The 18,257-nt window shown below is 46.7% G+C and overlaps 1 protein-coding gene across 2 annotated transcripts; it reads left to right on the top strand.

Annotated features, from left to right (window-relative positions):
• The first annotated feature begins 1,490 nt into the window (after window positions 1-1,490).
• SAP30 (Sin3A associated protein 30) lies at window positions 1,491-15,638 on the top strand. Of its 2 annotated transcripts, none has more exons than XM_054031045.1 (4): window positions 1,491-2,358; window positions 4,380-4,502; window positions 11,764-11,862; window positions 15,314-15,638. In XM_054031045.1, exons 1-4 carry the CDS (start codon window positions 2,038-2,040, stop codon window positions 15,434-15,436), a joined length of 666 nt encoding a protein of 221 aa, XP_053887020.1. In that variant the 5' UTR covers window positions 1,491-2,037; the 3' UTR covers window positions 15,437-15,638. The 2 variants fall into 2 exon arrangements, with proteins under 2 accessions (XP_053887020.1, XP_053887019.1); XM_054031044.1 differs by lacking the exon at window positions 1,491-2,358 and adding an exon at window positions 2,857-3,280.
• Window positions 15,639-18,257: the final 2,619 nt, after the last annotated feature.

Below are 18,257 nucleotides of genomic sequence, written 5' to 3'. Positions count from 1 at the left end.
ATTTAATTTAATTGTAAGTTCTGTAAAGAGAAACTCTGTACTAATAGAAAAAACCGTTACTGCAATAGAAATGTTCCTACTAGTGGCAAGGGAGATCTAGGAAAATGACAGGCCAAGAAATGGACTAAGTTTGTTGTTGTTAAAGTCCCTTTTAATTATAAAAACTACATTGACCCTTATTCCTCAATTTCAATAGTGTTATCTAGTTGCTTTCCAAATTAAGCTATCAACAAGAGCAAGGACCAATCATTCTCTGTCAACACAGGCACAATCATAGGCTAAGTTTAGAGCTGTCAACTTGCTCTCATTTGAAGAAGTGACACTGCAATTTCCTGAGTTCTACCGCCACCGTCCAAACCAGACATATACTCCAGCCTTTATCCCCAGAGAACTGGGGCAAAACAAAACAAAAAGGAGAGCTAGGTCGGGGGAAAGGGTTTTGTAGAAAGAAGTTCTAAAAACCTTCCTGGAGCGACCCCTCGGTGAGATCTGTGCGCCACGACAGCACTAGAGAAAAACGCGCTGAGAAATGGAAATCGCGCTCTCGGGCTTGCAGTTGCTTTGTGCGCCGCTGACCTGGCACGCGAGTGCGGCGTCGTTTGGGAGACAAAAGCTCTCCTGCCTTTTCTGGGGGTAACTACGAGCAGGGGCGCTGCAGGAGCAAGGGCTGCCTCACTCGAGCGAGCCCCTTTTCACACATCGGTGGAGCAGGGGAGCTAGTCACCGCGCACACAACAGGCAGCTCTGCAGCCCCAAGGCGTCCGCGTGCAAACATGGCCGTGGCTGGCCAGCAAAACGCCTTCGGCGCGGGGAGGGGAAGCGCAGCTCCCAAAGGACAGAGTTGCCTGTTGCTTGATGGTACCAAGCGGCAGCCGCCGTGGGGCGCAGGGAGTCATTTCCCCGCCTCTCACGCAAGGCCTCACTCATCCCACCACCACCCGGAATAACCCGCCGCACACACAGCACCTCCGCCCGCCAGCGCAAACCACGAGACAGAGATGGGTCTGCTGCCGGGCTGGGCCGAGCCGCTTTGGCAGCAGCGGCGCGTAGGGACCTTGTTCCGGGCAGGGAACAGGGGGTTAGGCTCAGCCAGCGCCGCTGAGAAGTGGCTTTATGGGGGGGAGGGCGCGAGCGGCTCGTATTTCAAATCTTAACGGCTGCTGCTCTGCCAGTTTTTGAATGAGGAAGCAGAGCAGTAGCAGGGCCCAGCGCTGCGCCACCTCCAGGGCTGACGGGGACTGAGGAGGGGACTCTCGCCTGTTCAGCGGAGAACGCAGTTACCAATCTTGCCCCGCCCCCATCAGATGGGGGGGGTGGGAGAGGGGGCAGCCTCATAAACGTCTACAGCGGCCCTCCAGGCCCACCGCAAGCCCTACTCGCGTGGTGCATTTGGGGAGCTGTAGTTTTTCAGCCCTCCCCGCCCTTGCCGACGCTGCAATGATAGAAACTACAGCTCCCATGAGCCCCCTGAGGGGGGAGCCCGCATGCGCATTGCGGAGCGGAGCCGCAGGCTGGGTGCTGCTGTTGTTACATAGGAAACAGCTGAAAAGTCCCCACATGACAGTGGGGGAAGGAGGAAGCGGGGTGACCCGGGGGATGGACGTGGCTTTTACAGAGTGAGGCGCTTGGCCGCCGCAGGGAGTCCCCCAGCAGCCTCGGGCCCCGACTCGAGTGGAGGGGGGCCGAGCGGAGATCTCGCTGTGCCCCTTGAAGGAGCCCTTGTTTGCCCTTGGGGGAGGGGTTGTGCCCCCTGTTGCGGGGGCTCTGTCTGCCGGGAGCCAGGGGGACGGAGGTGACCCTCAAGGGGAGGATCGTGCCCCCTGCAGGGGACGCTGCCTCTCTCAGGGGCGGCTGCTGATGGGGCAGGTTTAAATCCCTCCCTTGCAGCCAAGCGCACAGACAGCGGGGAAGTTTGATTCAGTCCGGGCGGCAGGGACGGATCCTGCTCCTCTGCCGGACAAAGGGGCGGCGCAGGCGGGTGAGGAGCCCGGGCGGGTCGGTGGCTTCCTCTGCTGGGATCAGGACACTGCTGGGGCAATGAACGGGTTCGCCCCCGAAGAGGTGACCCAGAGAGGGGGGGATGCTGTCGCCGCCACCGTCGTTGCTGCTGTTGTGGCCAATGCAGCCGCCACCGTGGAGGTGCCGGCGCCGGGGTTAGGTCCTGGCGCTGCCGCAGGTGCCGCCGCCGCCGCCGGTTCCGCAGGGCCCCCCGGTGGTGCTGGCCCTGGGGCTGGGCAGCTGTGCTGCCTGCGAGAGGAAGGTGAGAGGTGCAGCCGAGCCGCCGGTAACGCCAGCTTCAGCAAGAGGATCCAGAAGAGCATCTCACAGAAGAAGGTGAAGATCGAGCTGGACAAGAGCGTAAGTGACGGGAATCCCCCTCCCCAAGTCCGCTGCCGCTGCGCGCCTCTGGGGCAGAGGGAGGGTGCCCGGGGCCGGGCGTAAGGGGCAGTCAGGGCCGGCCGGTGAGTGAGTCCCCTCTCTTCCTGCAGTGCGCTCATCGTGGCAGGCGATCACGGCTACTCCTGCGGGGTCACCGGCCCCGAGTGCCCCCAAGGCAAGGAGATCCGCGGCTGGTGGGAGCCCTCCCGTGTGGGGGTATCGGGGAAGCGCCTTGGGGCTTCTGTTATCGCTATTGACGGGACAATGTGTTTGAGGCGCCGCGTTGCAGCTCTCCGCCCAGGGCGCACTGCACAATAGCTCACCCCCTCTCCGGAGCCTTACTCCAGCCTCAAGAGTCATCCCCACAAAGGCTTAAACTACTTCCCCCTTCCGCGCCGCAGCGAGTGAGACTTCTGTGTTAAACGGTGTTGGGCTTTGCCCTTGGTACGGTCGGCTGACGCTGGAAGAGTGAGTGAAGCTTAAACTGCTTCTGCTCAGTGTAATGGGGGAGGAGGGGAAAGAGACTCCTGCTTTTTCTTCCTCTTCCCTTCTTCTCCCTCCGGAAAAGTCAGGCTGGTATTCCAGAGGGAAGCTGTTTGTCCGGCTGCCCCCCTACTGCAGGAGAAGCTGGGGGCTGCACGTCCCCCCCCGCCGCCCTTCCAGAGCAGGGACTCTGCACGTTTGTGTGGCTGACTCTAGTGAGGGCAGCACACTTGGCCGCTCCGCCGCGTGTTGTAATGCTGCGCGTCTCTCTTTGCCACCGTGTCTTCCGCTTGGCAGCCATCAGGCTCTTCGTAGTGCTCCTCTGTACGAGAAATCGCCACAAGCTTGTGTCACTGTGCGCAGGCAGGACAAGCCCCCGTCTCCCTTCCCCAGTCTGCTGAGAAAGAAACACCCTTTGGTAACAGATAGATTTCTAAGATTCGGAGCAGTGTTAATCTGCAGAGCAAATGTCTGCCGGCTTCCTTCCCTAATGAATACTGAAATGCACGAGTATTTGAAAAGGCGATTTATTTTTACTTGACACAGCAGAAGTGTTAAGAGATGCTGGCCCAAAAAGGGGCTTCTAATATGCTTGTTACAGTTACCACCCTCAAGAGATTGTGTAAACTCATGGGAAAAATGGTTGCTAATTTGTATTTGTGCTTCTGTTGGCGGTTGGGAGCTTTCTCTTTGAATCATGGTTTATGAGAGAGCTCTTGTGAAGTAAACTTAAGCGAACTCTAAATGGGCAAAGAAAGCTCTTTTGCATTAACAAAAGGAAAAGCTTAGGACTCCAATGTTTCGGTTTATATATATGTAAAGAAATTTCATTTAGGCCTCCAATTTGTTTTTATCATCCCAAATTTAACTTTCTGAGTGCTTGATTCCCACCCCCACAGCTCCAGTTGAAGCCAGTGGGAGCTACTGGTGCACATTAGCCCTATGTGTATGTATATATTTCCTCTATAAAAGAACTTCTTGCCAGATTTTTTCAAGTATTTAGGCACTTAACCTCAAAATGAGCTAATTCCTAGAAAAAGGAAATTAAAAAAAAAATAGATGTGTAAGTCCTTTATTTACAATGACTTTTCATGGACGGTGGAAGTAAAACTAAGGAAAGTGAGACTGCTGAAATCTTGCTTTTTTGTCCATTTAACAGAACTGCAAAGTAATTTTCATACCCCATTCCCTGCATTCTGATGAGTAATGTCAGAGGGCTGTACTTGGCTCTCTCTACAGCCTGTTAATACCAATTTTGAATTGACTCACTGCAGCAGTACAGTGATACAAGGAGTTTTCTAGGCCAAATGGGATGCAGTAAGTTCTAGCATACCAAATTTTATCTTGTGGGTTCTGGTAGAAGCAGAATTCTTAAACTCTAGTTAATGTCACCAGAACCTCTTGATGGATATACTTCATGGTAAATTACTGCAACGTGTAATTTGCATTATCATGTATTTCCTGGATGTTAGACTAGTGTGGAATTGTGTTTAAAACATACATTGCTACTTTTTTAGGCAAGACATCTTTATATTTGTGACTTCCACAAAAACTTAATTCAGAGTGTGCGAAACAGAAGAAAGAGAAAAGGCAGTGATGATGATGGTGACTCACCAGTGCAAGACATCGACACTCCAGAGGTAGCTGAATAGTTGTCCTGGCTATTTTCATGTAAAGCTTGTTCTTGATTGCTACTAAGTCTGTGTTAATGCAATTTTTTCCAATGTTAATTTGTTCAAGGGGCGGGAGAGAGCTCCTGTTTCACGCACTTCATTAATATTTATGTAATATGTTAATATTTCTGTATTAGTTGTAATATAATTATATATTCTAAGATATTAAAATATATAATCTAATTGATAGATATGTTTTCATTTTGTTTTACACACAGTATTTTTCCCAGAAAGGAAAGTTGGAATTATATCTATACCAATTTTAACTTTGATAAAGATTTCTCCTTCATGACATTTTCTCCACAGATTCCCAGTGTAGGAGCCATGTGCTTAGCCATGTAGTAGCAGAACTATTTTTGAGTAGGAATTGGCAGTTAGAGGGCATACTTAATTCCCGTGATTTCTAACATTGCAGAGGATGGCAGATTAATGTAGGAAAATGGAGTTTAAAAGGCATTCATCTTGACTTGCTATGTTCTTCATTTAATAGATTCACAGATTCTAGGGCTGGAAGGGACCTCTAGAGGTCATCGAGTTCAGTCCCCTGCCCTCATGGCAGGACCAAATACTGTCTAGACCATCCCTGATAGACATTTATCTAACCTACTCTTAAATATCTCCAGAGATGGAGATTCCACAACCTCCCTAGGCAATTTATTCCAGTGTTTAGCCACCCTGACAGTTAGGAACTTTTTCCTAATGTCCAACCTAAACCCCCCTTGCTGCAGTTTAAGTCCATTGCATCTTGCTCTATCCTTAGAGGCTAAAATGAACAAGTTTTCTCCCTTCTGTGTATGACACCCTTTTAGATACCTGAAAACTGCTATCATATCCCCTCTCAGTCTTCTCTTTTCCAAACTAAACAAACCCAATTCTTTCAGCCTTCCTTCATAGGTCATGTTCTCTAGACCTTTAATCATTCTTGTTGCTCTTCTCTGGACCCTCCCCAATTTCTCCACCTCTTTCTTGAAATGCGGTGCCCAGAACTGGACACAATACTCCAGTTGAGGCCTAACGCAGAGTAGAGTGGAAGAATGACTTCTCGTGTCTTGCTCACAACACACCTGTTAATGCATCCCAGAATCATGTTTGCTTTTTTTGCAACAGCATCACACTGTCGACTCGTATTTAGCTTGTGGTCCACTATAACCCCTAGATCCCTTTCTGCCGTACTCTTTCCTAGACAGTCTCTTCCCATTCTGTATGTGTGAAACTGATTGTTCCTTCCTAAGTGGAGCACTTTGCATTTCTCTTTATTAAACTTCATCTTGTTTACCTCAGACCATTTCTCCAACTTGTCCAGATCATTTTGAATTATGACCCTATTCTCCAAAGCAGTTGCAATCCCTCCCAGTTTGGTATCATCTGCAAACTTAATAAGCGTACTTTCTATGCCAATATCTAAGTCGTTGATGAAGTTACTGAACAGAGCCAGTCCCAGAACAGACCCCTGCAGAACCCCACTTGTTATACCTTTCCAGCAGGATTGGGAACCATTAATAACTACTCTCTGAGTATGGTTATCCAGCCCGTTATGCACCCACCTTATAGTAGCCCAATCTAAGTTAATTTGCCTAGTTTATTGACAAGAATATCATGTGAGACCATATCAAATGCCTTACTAAAGTCTAGTCAGGGGTCTCAAACTCGAATCACCAGGAGGGCCACATGAGGACTCGTACGTTGGCCCGAGGGCTGCATCACCCGCCTCCCGCTGTCCCTGGCCCTGCCCCCCCATTCCACCCCTGCCCCTGCCTGCGGGGTGCAGCAGGGGGCTCAGGGCAGGGGGTTGGGGTGCAGGAGGGTCATGGGGTGTGGTGGGGCCTCAGGGCAGGGGGTTGGGGTGCAGGAGGGAGTGCGGGGTGTGGCAGGAGGTTGGGGTGCAGGCAGGAGGCTCAGGGCAGGGAGTTGTGGTGCAGGAGGGGTTTGGGTTCTGGCCCAGCGCCGGTTACCTGGAGCGGCTCTGGGGTGGCAGGGGTGCGCATCGGGGTCAGGGTAGGCTCCCTGCTGGCCCCAGCCCCGTGCCACTCCACTCCAGGAAGAGGCGGGCACCGTGTCCCTGCGGCCCAGAGGGGAGGGGGAGCAGAGAGCTCCCTGCGCTGCTCTTGCCTACAGGTACCTCCCCCGAAGCTCCCATTGGCCGCGGTTCCCCGTTCCCGGCCAATGGGAGTTTCAGGGGAGGTAACCACAGGCAACAGCAGTTCACGGAGCTCTCTGCGCCCCCTCTCCCCAGGGCCACAGGGACGCTTCCCGGAGCAGTGCGGGGCCCTCAACACCATGGGGTTGGCAAATCCGCAGGCCGGATTCAAAGCCCTGAGGGGCCGGATCCGGCCCGGGGCGGGCAGCGGGGAGCTGGCAGGCCGCAGGGAAGAACCCTGCGGGCCGTGTGTTTGAGACCCCTGGTCTAGGTATACCACATCCACCGCTTCTCCCTTATCCACAAGACTTGTTATCCTATCAAAGAAAGCTATCAGATTGGTTTGACATGATTTGTTCTTTACAAATCCATGCTGGATATTCCCTATCACCTTACCACCTTCCAAGTGTTTGCAGATTATTTCTTTAATTACTTGCTCCATTATCTTCCCTGGCACAGAAGTTAAACTAACTGGTCTGTACTTTCCTGGGTTGTTTTTATTTCCCTTTTTATAGATGGGTACTATATTTGCCCTTTTCCAGTTTTCTGGAATCTCTCCTGTCTCCCATAATTTTCCAAAGATAATAGCTAGAGGCTCAGATACCTCCTCTATTAGATCCTTGAGTATTCTAGGATGCATTTCATCAGGCCCTGGTGACTTGCAGCCATCTAACTTTTCTAAGTGATTTTTAACTTGTTCTTTTTTTATTTTATCTTCCAAACCTAACCGCTTTCCATTAGCATTCACTATGTTAGGCATTCCTTCAGACTTCTCGGTGAAGACTGAAACAAAGACGTCATTAAGCATCTCTGCCATTTCCAAGTTTCCTGTTACTGTTTCTCCCTCCTCACTGAGCAGTGGGCCTACCCTGCCCTTGATCTTCCTCTTGCTTCTAATGTATTGATAAAAAGTAATCTTGTTTCCCTTTATTCCTGTAGCTAGTTTGAGCTAATTTTGTGCCTTTGCCTTTCTAATCTTGCCCCTGCATTCCTGTGTTGTTTGCCTATATTCATCCTTTGTAATTTGTCCAAGTTTCCATTTTTTATATGACTCCTTTATATTTTTTTAGATCATGCAAGATCTTGTGGTTAAGCCAAGCTGGTCTTTTGCCACATTTTCTTTCTTTCCTACCCAGGGAATAGCTTGCTTTTGGGCCCTTAATAGTATCCTTTTGAAATACTGCCAACTCTCCTCAGTTGTTTTTCCTTGATTCCCATGGGACCTTACCTATCAGCTCTCTGAGCTTACCAGAATCTGCCTTCCTGAAATCCGTTGTCTCTATTTTCCTGTACTCCCTTCTACTCTTCCTTAGAATTGTGAACTCTATGATTTCATGATCACTTTCATCCAAGCTGCCTTCCACTTTCAAATTCTCAATGAGTTCCTCCCTGTTTGTTAAAATCAAATCTGGAACAGCTTCCCGCAGTAGCTTTTTCAACCTTCTGAAATAAAAAGTTTTCTGCAATGCAGTCCAAGAACCAGGGCTGGCTCCAGCATTTCTGCCGCCCCAAGCAAAAAAAAAAAGCCGCGATCAGCAGCAGCAGTTCAGCAGCAGGTCCTTCGCTCCTAGAGGGAGTGAGGGACCTGCCGCCCCCGAATTGCCGCAGGTGCCGCCCCTCTCCCTTGGCCGCCCCAAGCACCTGCTTGTTAAGCTGGTGCCTAGAGCCAGCCCTACCAAGAACTTATTGGATAGTCTGTGCTCTGCTGTGTTATTATCCCAACATATACACCTCTACCTCGATATAATGCGACCCGATATAACACAAATTCGGCTATAATGCGGTAAAGCAATGCTCCGGGGGGGCGGGGCTGCACACTCCGGTGGATCAAAGCAAGTTCAATATAACGCGGTTTCACCTATAACACGGTAAGATTTTTTTGGCTCCCGAGGACAGCGTTATATTGAGGTAGAGGTGTATCTGGATAGTTGAAGTCCCCCATCACCACCAAATCTTGAGCTTTGGATGATTTTGTTAGTTGTTTAAAAAAAGCCTCATCCACCTCTTCCACCTGGTTAGGTGGCCTGTAGTAGACTCCTAGCATGGCATCACCCTTGTTTTTTACCCCTTTTAGCCTAACCCAGAGACTTTCAACACTTCCATCTCCTAGGTCCATCTCCACCTCAGTCCAAGTGTGTACATTATTAATATATAAGGCAACACCTCCTCCCTTTTTCCCCCGTCTATCCTTCAGATGGGCATTACCTGGGAAAGTGCACTCAGCTGGAGGCTGTGATGCCTGTGAGACTTTCTCCAAAAGGCCCCCAAAAGCACTTTTAAGACCCTGCTTCAGAACTTGCTCCTTCAAGTGTTGTTGGCAATCCATATGTCCTGAGGGGGTATGTCTACACTGCAATTAAACTCCTGTGGCTGGCCCTAACTTAAACAGTGCTGTTTAATTGCAGTGTAGACATTCGGGCTCAGGGGAGAATCCCAGAGCCCAGGTTCCAGACCGGACCCCAACATCTGTACTGCAATTAAACAGCCCATAGCACGAGCCCCGCAAGCCCAAGTCAGCTGACATGGTTCAGCTGCAGGTGTTTAATAGCAGTGTAGACATACCCAAAGTGTCTTCAGGCATTAGTAGTATGGCAAAGATCTTAGACTGAAAGAGGGCAGCTCCCTTTTGTCGTTTTTGCTGAGTCCTGTTTCTCTTCTTTGTAAGATCCATTCATCAGTTAATAGAAAATTTTATCTAAAATTGCCTTTTCATCCACACCCCTGCATCGCATAGATGACTCCACAGTGCTCATGGAACCATAGAATTGATATACTCAGAAACTGATTTTTTTTGTTTTCCTGTGGAGTCTGCAGTTCTTGATGAAACTGATCTTGTGCTATGGATTTCTCTGGATCATAAAAAGCAAGTCCCTTGCCACACTGCTGCAGCTGCACTTCCAAAAGAAGTCTAGGTCAGGAACACATCTGAAGAGCCTCAGTTGTCAACTCTTGACAACACCAGAGTTTCTTACCCAGGTTTTCCTCATATGGGTATCATGCATCTTAGATGTGTGTGGCTGTATGTTCTTCCACTTGTTACATCAGTGGCCTCTTGAATACGAAATCAAGGGTCCTCCTAGAATGCCTTGGCCTCCACCTGAGTTCTCAGGACCAGTAGTTCTTTGTAGTGGCCTCTGCACATTTTCACTGATGGAAAAGGTATCCCCAGCACTGCTAGCTTCTGGAACCTTGTGGAAAGCTTAATCTGCCTTTCTACTCAGGTGGAGTAAAGGCTTCTCAAATCAAATACTGGTTTGGGGAATGGGACTCCCCTAGACAAATCAGATATAACTAGGGCCCTACCAAATTCATGATCCATTTTGGTTAGTTTCACAGTCATAAGATTTTAAAAATGGTAAATTTCATTATTTCAGATATTTAAATCTGAAATTTCATGGTGTTGTAATTGTAAGGGTCCTGATCCAAAAAGGAGTTGTGGGGGAGTCGCAAGGTTATTGGGGGGGGGTGGGGGGGGGGGGGTTGGGGTACTACTGCCCTTACTTCTGCACTGCTGCTGGCAGCAACTGCCTTCAGAACTGGGCAGCTGGAGAGCGGCGGCTTCTGGCCGGGAGCCCAGCTCTGAAGGCAGAGCCACCGCCAGTAGCAGTGCAGAAGTAAGGATAGCATGGTACGGTATTGCGCTGCTGCCTGCAGAGCTGGGCGTTCGGCCAAGTAAGGGTGGCAATACTGCAAACCCCCCCCCCCCAAAAAAAAAAAAAAAATAACTTTGCAACCCTCCTGCAACTCCCTTTTGGGTCAGGACCCCCAATTTGAGAAACGCTGGTCTCATCTGTGAAATCTGTATAGTATAGGGTAAAAGCACACAAAAGACCATATTTCATGGGCTGTGACATGTTTTTCATTGCCGTGAATTTGGTAGGGCCCTAGATATAACACATAGGCATCTGATTCTGGGAAGACGGGGCAAATGACACACCTCTTCACCATTCCTTGGTTATGGAGGAGCTGTGAGGCTGGCACCATTCTAAGCTTGGCCAGTTTCCAAGTGTGCAAGAGCTCGCCTACTTAGCCTAAAAACTATCATTAAGGTTGCTTCATAGTATTAAGTTAATCACTTCACAGCTCTCATGACATCAAGATGTTGGTTTTGGAAGGGCAGTGTTGCAATCATTTTCACTTAGTTTGACTGAGAAGACCTGCTATCTTCTCAGGGAGGTTACTGCTACTTAATCTCCTACAGTGGGGCTGTGTGGTGATCAAGTCAGAAAAGAGGAAAAAGGGGTTTCTTAATAGTAATGTTTGTTCTCTAGGTGGTGCCCTCTAAATAGATCTTCTGGGAATAGAGAAACTGAGGGAGCACTGGGCCGAGGTGTGGGTATTTATATCCATGGCCTATGAAATGTAGGACTTAAGGAGATGCTAACTCCTGATGGACAATAATTCTGTGGGACTCTGGCTATGCACATAACTACTACATTGTGGCTCTGTAGAGGCAATATATTCATAGATCATGAACAACTGTTCTCTTCTGCCACTCCAAACTAAAGAAACTTATAGCATGCTATTTTTTTTCAGTTTCCTATTGCACAGATGTTATGGCACAGCTGTACTATTTCTTGTACATCGTGTCTGCAAAGTTTTGACTAATGAAATACTACTATAAGGCATCCTGTGAGCACAGTTCTTGACCTTGCATTAATGATTGACTAGTATTATGCCTTTGCTTGGTCATATTAAAGTCAAACTATGAATGAAAAAATGAAACTGAGCTGAGCCCACAAATTAGTGCCAAATACAACTCTCCACACCTAAGAGGGAGAAAAGGTGTGGTGGACATTCAGCAAAGAAATAAGCCTTAACTCTACTTTTAAGTGTCTTTGGGGGAGAGGAGGGAAGATGAGTTCAAAACATTATTCTATGCTGAATGCCTACTAAAGGCTGGCTGGGTCAGCAGGATGATATTTAGCATATGCATATCCCAGAAGTGGAGAAACTAGGCTTCTGCCTTCAACTTAATTTCCATACTTGTTTATTACTTCACCTTTTAAATCATAAGTACATTACAATTAATAACAAATTAATCCTCTCTTTAGCCCAGCTAACTTTAATGATATTCTTCTTCCTTTCTAGGTTGACTTATATCAGTTACAAGTAAACACACTTCGAAGGTACAAAAGACACTTCAAGTTACAGACCAGACCAGGACTTAACAAAGCACAGCTTGTTGAAGTACGTATGAATGTCTGTTCAGTAGCAGACAATGTAATTTACTATTACTTGTGGCTCTGGAAAATGTGATCCTTACCAACGTATTAGCATGAGTAGCATATTCTTGTCTTTAGTCAACTATAAAAGTTATCTATAATTGCCATAGTTAATATACCACTGCATTATAATCAGATTGTATCCTGCGCCACAAACTCTTCTCTTTGCATAAAGAGAACATGTGGATTGGATTGGAAAATAAAATGAAGTTATTTATCTAGTTTCCCCTCAATTATCTGGTCTTTCTGTCCCCAACTCCTGAGCCAAGAGCACTCAGTTAAGAAAGAAAATCAAAAGTAAAAGCTCAGGTTAAAGGAAGGAAGTCAGGTTTAGAAGTATGTACTCGGAAAGAATCCTGAAGTAGTTTATAGAATTGCAACACTGCTATTCAGAAACATGTAGTTTAAGACAAACAATTGGCCTAAATCTACACTCAGTTACATCACTGCAAAACTATAGGCTTCAATGACACTGCACCTTTGCAGCTAAAGGCAGAATTAAGTCTTTTATTTTTGCAGTAAAGTTCTAGTATAGTTTAAAAGTACAATTAATAGAAATATGGGCACAAGTAATAGTAACTTAATGTGAAATCTAGGCATCCGATTTCATGTCTCTTCTTGTAAGTGTGGAAACTTGCAAAACTAAGAGCCACAAAAATACAGAAGTATCTGTAAGTACAACAGAATGCTAGCATGTTTGCAAATTTCGGTCTTCTGAAAATATAATTTACTTGGTAAAAGATCAGTATTCTAGTCAAAACAAATCATTTAAAATGTGGCAAAGCTTTTACTTTAAAAAAAAATGGACTCCTTTTTGCATTGCAAACACACAGATCTGGAATGCTATCTGAATCTTCATTGTGTTGTGTCTAGTTTTATGAAATGTTATGGTGAATTGCATTGATGTGTAGGCATTTTGTAGATCTTTCCACCAATCAGTGTGGATTAAAGCCAAAATTCTTAAATGTATGCAAGAGGCTGGTCTGTAAAAGAACAGTATGTTGCCAACATTTTTGCAACTGCAAATATGAGTTTAAAATCAGCACTGTATATTCTCTTTGTATGCAACTTCAGACAAAGTATGAGCACTTATTAAATTGGAAGAAATGTGAGTTGAAAGAACTGATTTAGTTGCATATCATAAAATACTTTATAACAGGAAGAATAAAACTATAAGCTACTATAAAACTCTGGCTAGTCTACAACCAACTTGTACTGTTCTGTATTGCCAGACTTCTGGGAAGAACAGTGCGGGCTAAAACTAGCTTTTGTTGCTTCTCCAGTGGCCATGAAGTGCCAGATTCAGTGTTTTAGAACCACCTTCTTTCCAGAGGTGTCATCTGTGATTTCCCCAGCTGATCACCATTTATAGCAAACTTGGTTCTTGGGAATGATGCCAGGAAATTCTGAGCATGTTCATTGAGTCCCCAGATGTCCTAATGCAGTATGGATGCTTTAGTCAGTCAGCTAGAATTGAACTTTAAAGGTACACTGTCACTTAAACATCACCTCTCTAAATGATTAATTTACTGTCTTCACAAGTAACTGTTAAGATTACTGTAAGTAAAAGATTAAGAGGCATTTTTTTGGTTTACTTTGTGCCTTTGACTAAACTTTGTGTAGTCATTTTCTCCTCCTCCTCCCCGGCATGTATAGGCATTTTTCACAGCAACAAGGGAGAGAGTGATATTACAAATCCACAGTAACTGGCAGGGGGAATTGTTTCTACCACTGCTCCGTACTTAGATACATCTTGTAACCAACAGTCTTAAATTCATAAAGGGAAAAAAAAAAAAAATATTCAAAAGCAATTAAGTGAGGTAGGAGCCTTTTTTGAAAAATGTGACCAGTTTAAATGGCTGTGACCAAAGCTGAACTTCACCCTTGCTGACTGCTCAGTTATTACGTCTTCCTCTTTATAATCAGGTTAAAAAACCCATGGACAAGCTCATTAACCCCTCCAAAAATGATCAAGTGCAGGACCCTTCCAATATAATAATGATCCTGGATTTCCCATTTCTACTATTATATTCTACAGTCAAGCACTATACACACTCCCGAGTACCTTTTGTGGACTCTTACCTCTCTTCTGAAAGGTCAGCTTTGTGTAGCTGAGAAAGCCATGGATTTCGCTGGATTGGGTCAATCTGCTGCAATTCATACTTTAGAGCAGGCCTGCACAACTCGTAAAGCGGCGAGGGCCATATTACTCCGAAGAAAATAGCTGAGGGCTGAAACCCCCCGGCCGTGCTGAAACAGGCCCCCCTCCCCTCCCAGCGCCACCCAGCCCCACCGAACCCCGTCCCCCCCAGCCCTGACCCCTAGCTCCGAGCCCAGTCCCTCTGCGCTAAGCATCCCTCGACCCCATCCCCCAGCAGCCCTGACCTCCAGCTCCGAGCACAGCCCCTCTGAACCAGACACCCCTCTGAGCCAGACACCCCCCCCGACCCCATCCCCCCGCAGCCCTGACCCCTAGCTCAGAGCCCAGCTCCTGTGAGCTGAGCAGCCCCCGACCCCATCCCCCAGCAGCCCTGACCCCCAGCTCCGAGTCCAGCCCCTCTGAGCCGGACACGCCCCTGACCGCCAGCCCCTCTGAGCCGGACACCCCCTGACCCCTAGCTCCGAGTCCAGCCCCTCCGAGCTAAGCACCCCCCGACCCCATCCCCCAGCAGCCCTGATCCCCAGCTCCGAGCCAGACACCCCCCTGACCCCATCCCCCCCCAGCCCTGACCTCAGCTCCGAGCCCAGCCCCTCTGAGCTGGACATCCCCCTGACCCCAGCCCCCATGAGCTGCGGCTTGAGCCCAGGCCGGGTGCCTCTCCCCTCGCTCGGACTTACCGGCTCTGCCTCATGCCCAGCGCTTCCCGCCTCGGCAGCCCCGGAAGTGAAGCTGGACGCCAGGCAGGAGGAGCGGTAGACGGAGAGGCGTGTGCGGGGGGATGGCGACCTCAGCCCCGCCGGGGGGGGGGGAAGAGGTCGGGCCCCCCTGCCCCGGCAGGGGGCGAACCCGGCAGCCGTGCTTCTGACTGTCAGGGCAGTCAGAGCACGGCGCGCGGGGCTGTGAGGTCGGGCCCCCTGGGCAGGGGGTGAACCCGGAAACCGCCCCCCACCGCTTGCCCGCGGGCTGCACAGTGGGCCCATGCGGGCTGCACAGTGGGCCCATGTGGGCCGCATGTGGCCCGCGGGCCGCGCAGGCCTGCTTTAGAGTACTGAAATGATTCAATGCGTAATCCTTGTGTGATCCAGACTGTTGGATGGAGGCAAAGTATTGATCTGTTTGATCAAATCTTTAAAAAAGAAATAGATGTCAACTCTCTGTTAATTCTGAATTTTAGTTCCCTTATCTACAAAATGTGAACTTGTTGATTGTATATAACCAAATGGCTATTTAATTTCCTTAAACTTTCTCTTTATAGATAATTGGTTGCCATTTCAGGACTATTCCAGTGAATGAAAAGGATACCTTAACATATTTCATCTACTCAGTGAAGAATGACAAGAACAAACCAGATCTAAAGATGGACAGTGGTGTTCACTAGGATGGAAAAAATGGGACTAATACTCAAGTTGCAGATCTAAAGACTGTTTTTGACATGCAGAAGCTTTCTTTGTAACTTTTTTTTCAGAGAACTTGTCTCTGATTTTATTTTTCATGGTCTTGCTGACTCACTGAAAAACAACTTCCTCTAAAATGAGATTTCCTCAGCAAAAGTATTTTAAATAAATATTATTAATACTGTTGTTCAAGCGTTCGTGTGTGTGTTTGTAACTTATTTAGTGAGTTATTTGTACCTAATAATAGTTTGGGTTTACCTACATATATTTAAAGTTATTAAAAAATATTGGTTTTTTTTCTCAATTATAGAAGTATGCTAAATATTAGTGTGTGAAATGTGTTTTGAAATCATCACACCACAACATGGTTTCTATATAGTATAAAATTTTGCTGTGATAAATTCTAAACATAGTTGCTCCAAACAGAAGGGTCATAATAGAATTGCTCTTGGCTTCCTGAATAGCAGTGACACTTGTAGTTGTTATTAGTCATAAGTATAAATGGCTGCACTTGTGTTTTCTTTTAGAATTCTGGTATGCAAAGATCTTAATAGAGGGTTTTTTGAGATCTCTAGTTTCTTCACCTCTGGGATATGCACTGCTAAGCCTCAGGACCATCATGCTACTATATAAAAATGATGGCAGCTATTTAGTGCTCAAATATCCACATGAAGATGGAAAGACTATCATCATTTATAATGGAAAACTTCTGTTTCTTTGAACAATGATTCTCTATTGATCTACATATGCTACTACCTAGAAATTGCATTGGAGAAAGGAAGGCTGAGGAACTCATGATGTGTTTCAATATTATTTAATAAACATACTGTGTCTTGCTCCGGTGAGGTCTGCATTAACTGGTGAGACCTCATTTGGAATACTGTGTACAGTTCTGGTCTCCCATGTTTAAAAAAGATGAACTCAAACTGGAACGGGTGCAGAGAAGGGCGACTAGGATGATCAGAGGAATGGAAAACCTGTCGTATGAAAGAAGACTAGAGGAGCTTGGGTTGTTTAGTCTGACAAAACGAAGGCTGAGGGGGGGATATGATTGCTATCTTTAAATATATCAGAGGGATAAATACAAGGGAGGGAGAGGAATTATTCCAGCTTAGTACTAATGTGGACACGAGATCAAATGGATATAAACTGGCCATGGGGAAGTTCAGGCTTGAAATTAGACGAAGGTTTCTGACCGTCAGAGGGGTGAAATATTGGAACGGCCTTCCGAGGGAAACGGTGGGGGCGACGGACCTGTCTGGTTTTAAGATTAAGTTAGATAAGTTTATGGAGGGAATGGTTTAATGGTAAAACATAGTAGCCAAGGAAAACCAAGCAATGGTACGTAAATAGTATAATGGCCAACAGGGGTCAGACTAGAGACTCTTGCCTACATGCTCGGGGTCTTACTGATTGCCATATTTGGGGTCGGGAAGGAATTTTCCTCCAGGGTAGATTGGCTGAGCCTCTGGAGGTTTTTCGCCTTCCTCCGCAGCACGGGGCAGGGATCACTAGCAGGAGGGTCTCTGCCGCTTGAAGTCACTAAAACACAGGATTGGGGACTTCAACGGCAGAATCCAGGGAAAGGTTTTGTGGCCTGCAGCATGCAGGGGGTCAGACCAGATGATCATAATGGTCCCTTCTGAGCTTAAAGTCTATGAGTCTAACTCATGGCTGGAAAATGCATAAAGATCATTAATTTAAAGAATTGTTACCTTTATATATAGCACTTGCATCTAAATGTATATATTTTAGTAAAGTTTACAACATTGAGTGACAGCTATGACACAACACAAAACCTCCTGTATTTCCACTGAATCCTTATGAGAACAATGAAGTTCTGGATGACGTGCAATTTTCTGCTTTGTCTTCTGAGCTGTGAGGAGAAACAAGTGAGATGGCATCTTAAAACTGAGAAGAATGCAGCATCTCTCTATGCTCACTGAGGCATGGTTGATATAAAACTGAACATAAGTTTTTGATCAGTGATGAGCTACCTTCACTTTAAGAAAAGTGTGTGAAAGTAATATTGTTTACTCTGTCCCACATGCTGCTAGATATGGTGATTTAGCAGGGTCTCGCTGTTCTCAAAAACTTGCTTTTATTTCTATGTGGTTCTTTGTTTTTCCTTACCTGTAGCCCTTCATTGATGGAAATAATCCCCAGGCTCAAACTGGCCATTTTCCCAGTAATTAGCAGTGATGGAATTTCTTTTGCCTTTGCCATGTCCTATGAATTTTCACACTCTTGCTCAAACTTCAGCCAGCACTGTACAACCAGACATAGCTATTTGCCTGAATTCAGTACTCCTACTCATGAACCTTCTCTTCTAATGTGTGCGTTCATTGTAGTGTTTGTAAAGTGCTTTGAAAACTAATGGCACCATCCTACTGATGGAAATAGAGTAAGTTAAATTCAGTAAGATAAGTAGGATGCCCAAAATGTGGATGTATTTAAGCTTCTATTGCATTTTAATCATATTACACATGACAGGGCTTGAAATATCCTCTTGGATACTTGACGGGTGAGTGGAAACTTTCCTTGGTGCAAGAGGGAGCCAAAAGCCTAAGTTTTAACAGAAACTAAACTTCCAGTCTTAAGCTTCTGTTCTTAAAAAACAAAACATTGTTTCTGGTTCTTAATACTGTGGCAATTATAACCTCCTGCATGAGAGAAGATGTGGTGCTGTCTTTTTGAATCTGCAGCTTGCAGAGCCTTCCCCAACCAGCAGTAGAAGAAGGAAATTGGTGAATTTCACTGAACTGGTCAATTTTACTGTCACATTCAGAATGCTGTGTGAAGGTG

The sequence above is a fragment of the Malaclemys terrapin genome, chromosome 5 (genome assembly GCF_027887155.1).
Source record: "Malaclemys terrapin pileata isolate rMalTer1 chromosome 5, rMalTer1.hap1, whole genome shotgun sequence".
Taxonomy (NCBI): Eukaryota; Metazoa; Chordata; order Testudines; family Emydidae; genus Malaclemys; species Malaclemys terrapin.
This window is presented reverse-complemented; position numbering and strand designations above follow the sequence as displayed.

Coding starts and splice junctions, on each gene's coding strand:
- SAP30 (XM_054031044.1), top strand. CDS start 2,882: ATGGGGGAGGAGGGGAAAGAGACTCCTGCTTTTTCTTCCTCTTCCCTT. Junction 3,281..4,379: donor TGAGAAAGAAACACCCTTTG/GTAACAGATAGA, acceptor CTACTTTTTTAG/GCAAGACATCTTTATATTTG. Junction 11,863..15,313: donor ACAAAGCACAGCTTGTTGAA/GTACGTATGAAT, acceptor TTCTCTTTATAG/ATAATTGGTTGCCATTTCAG.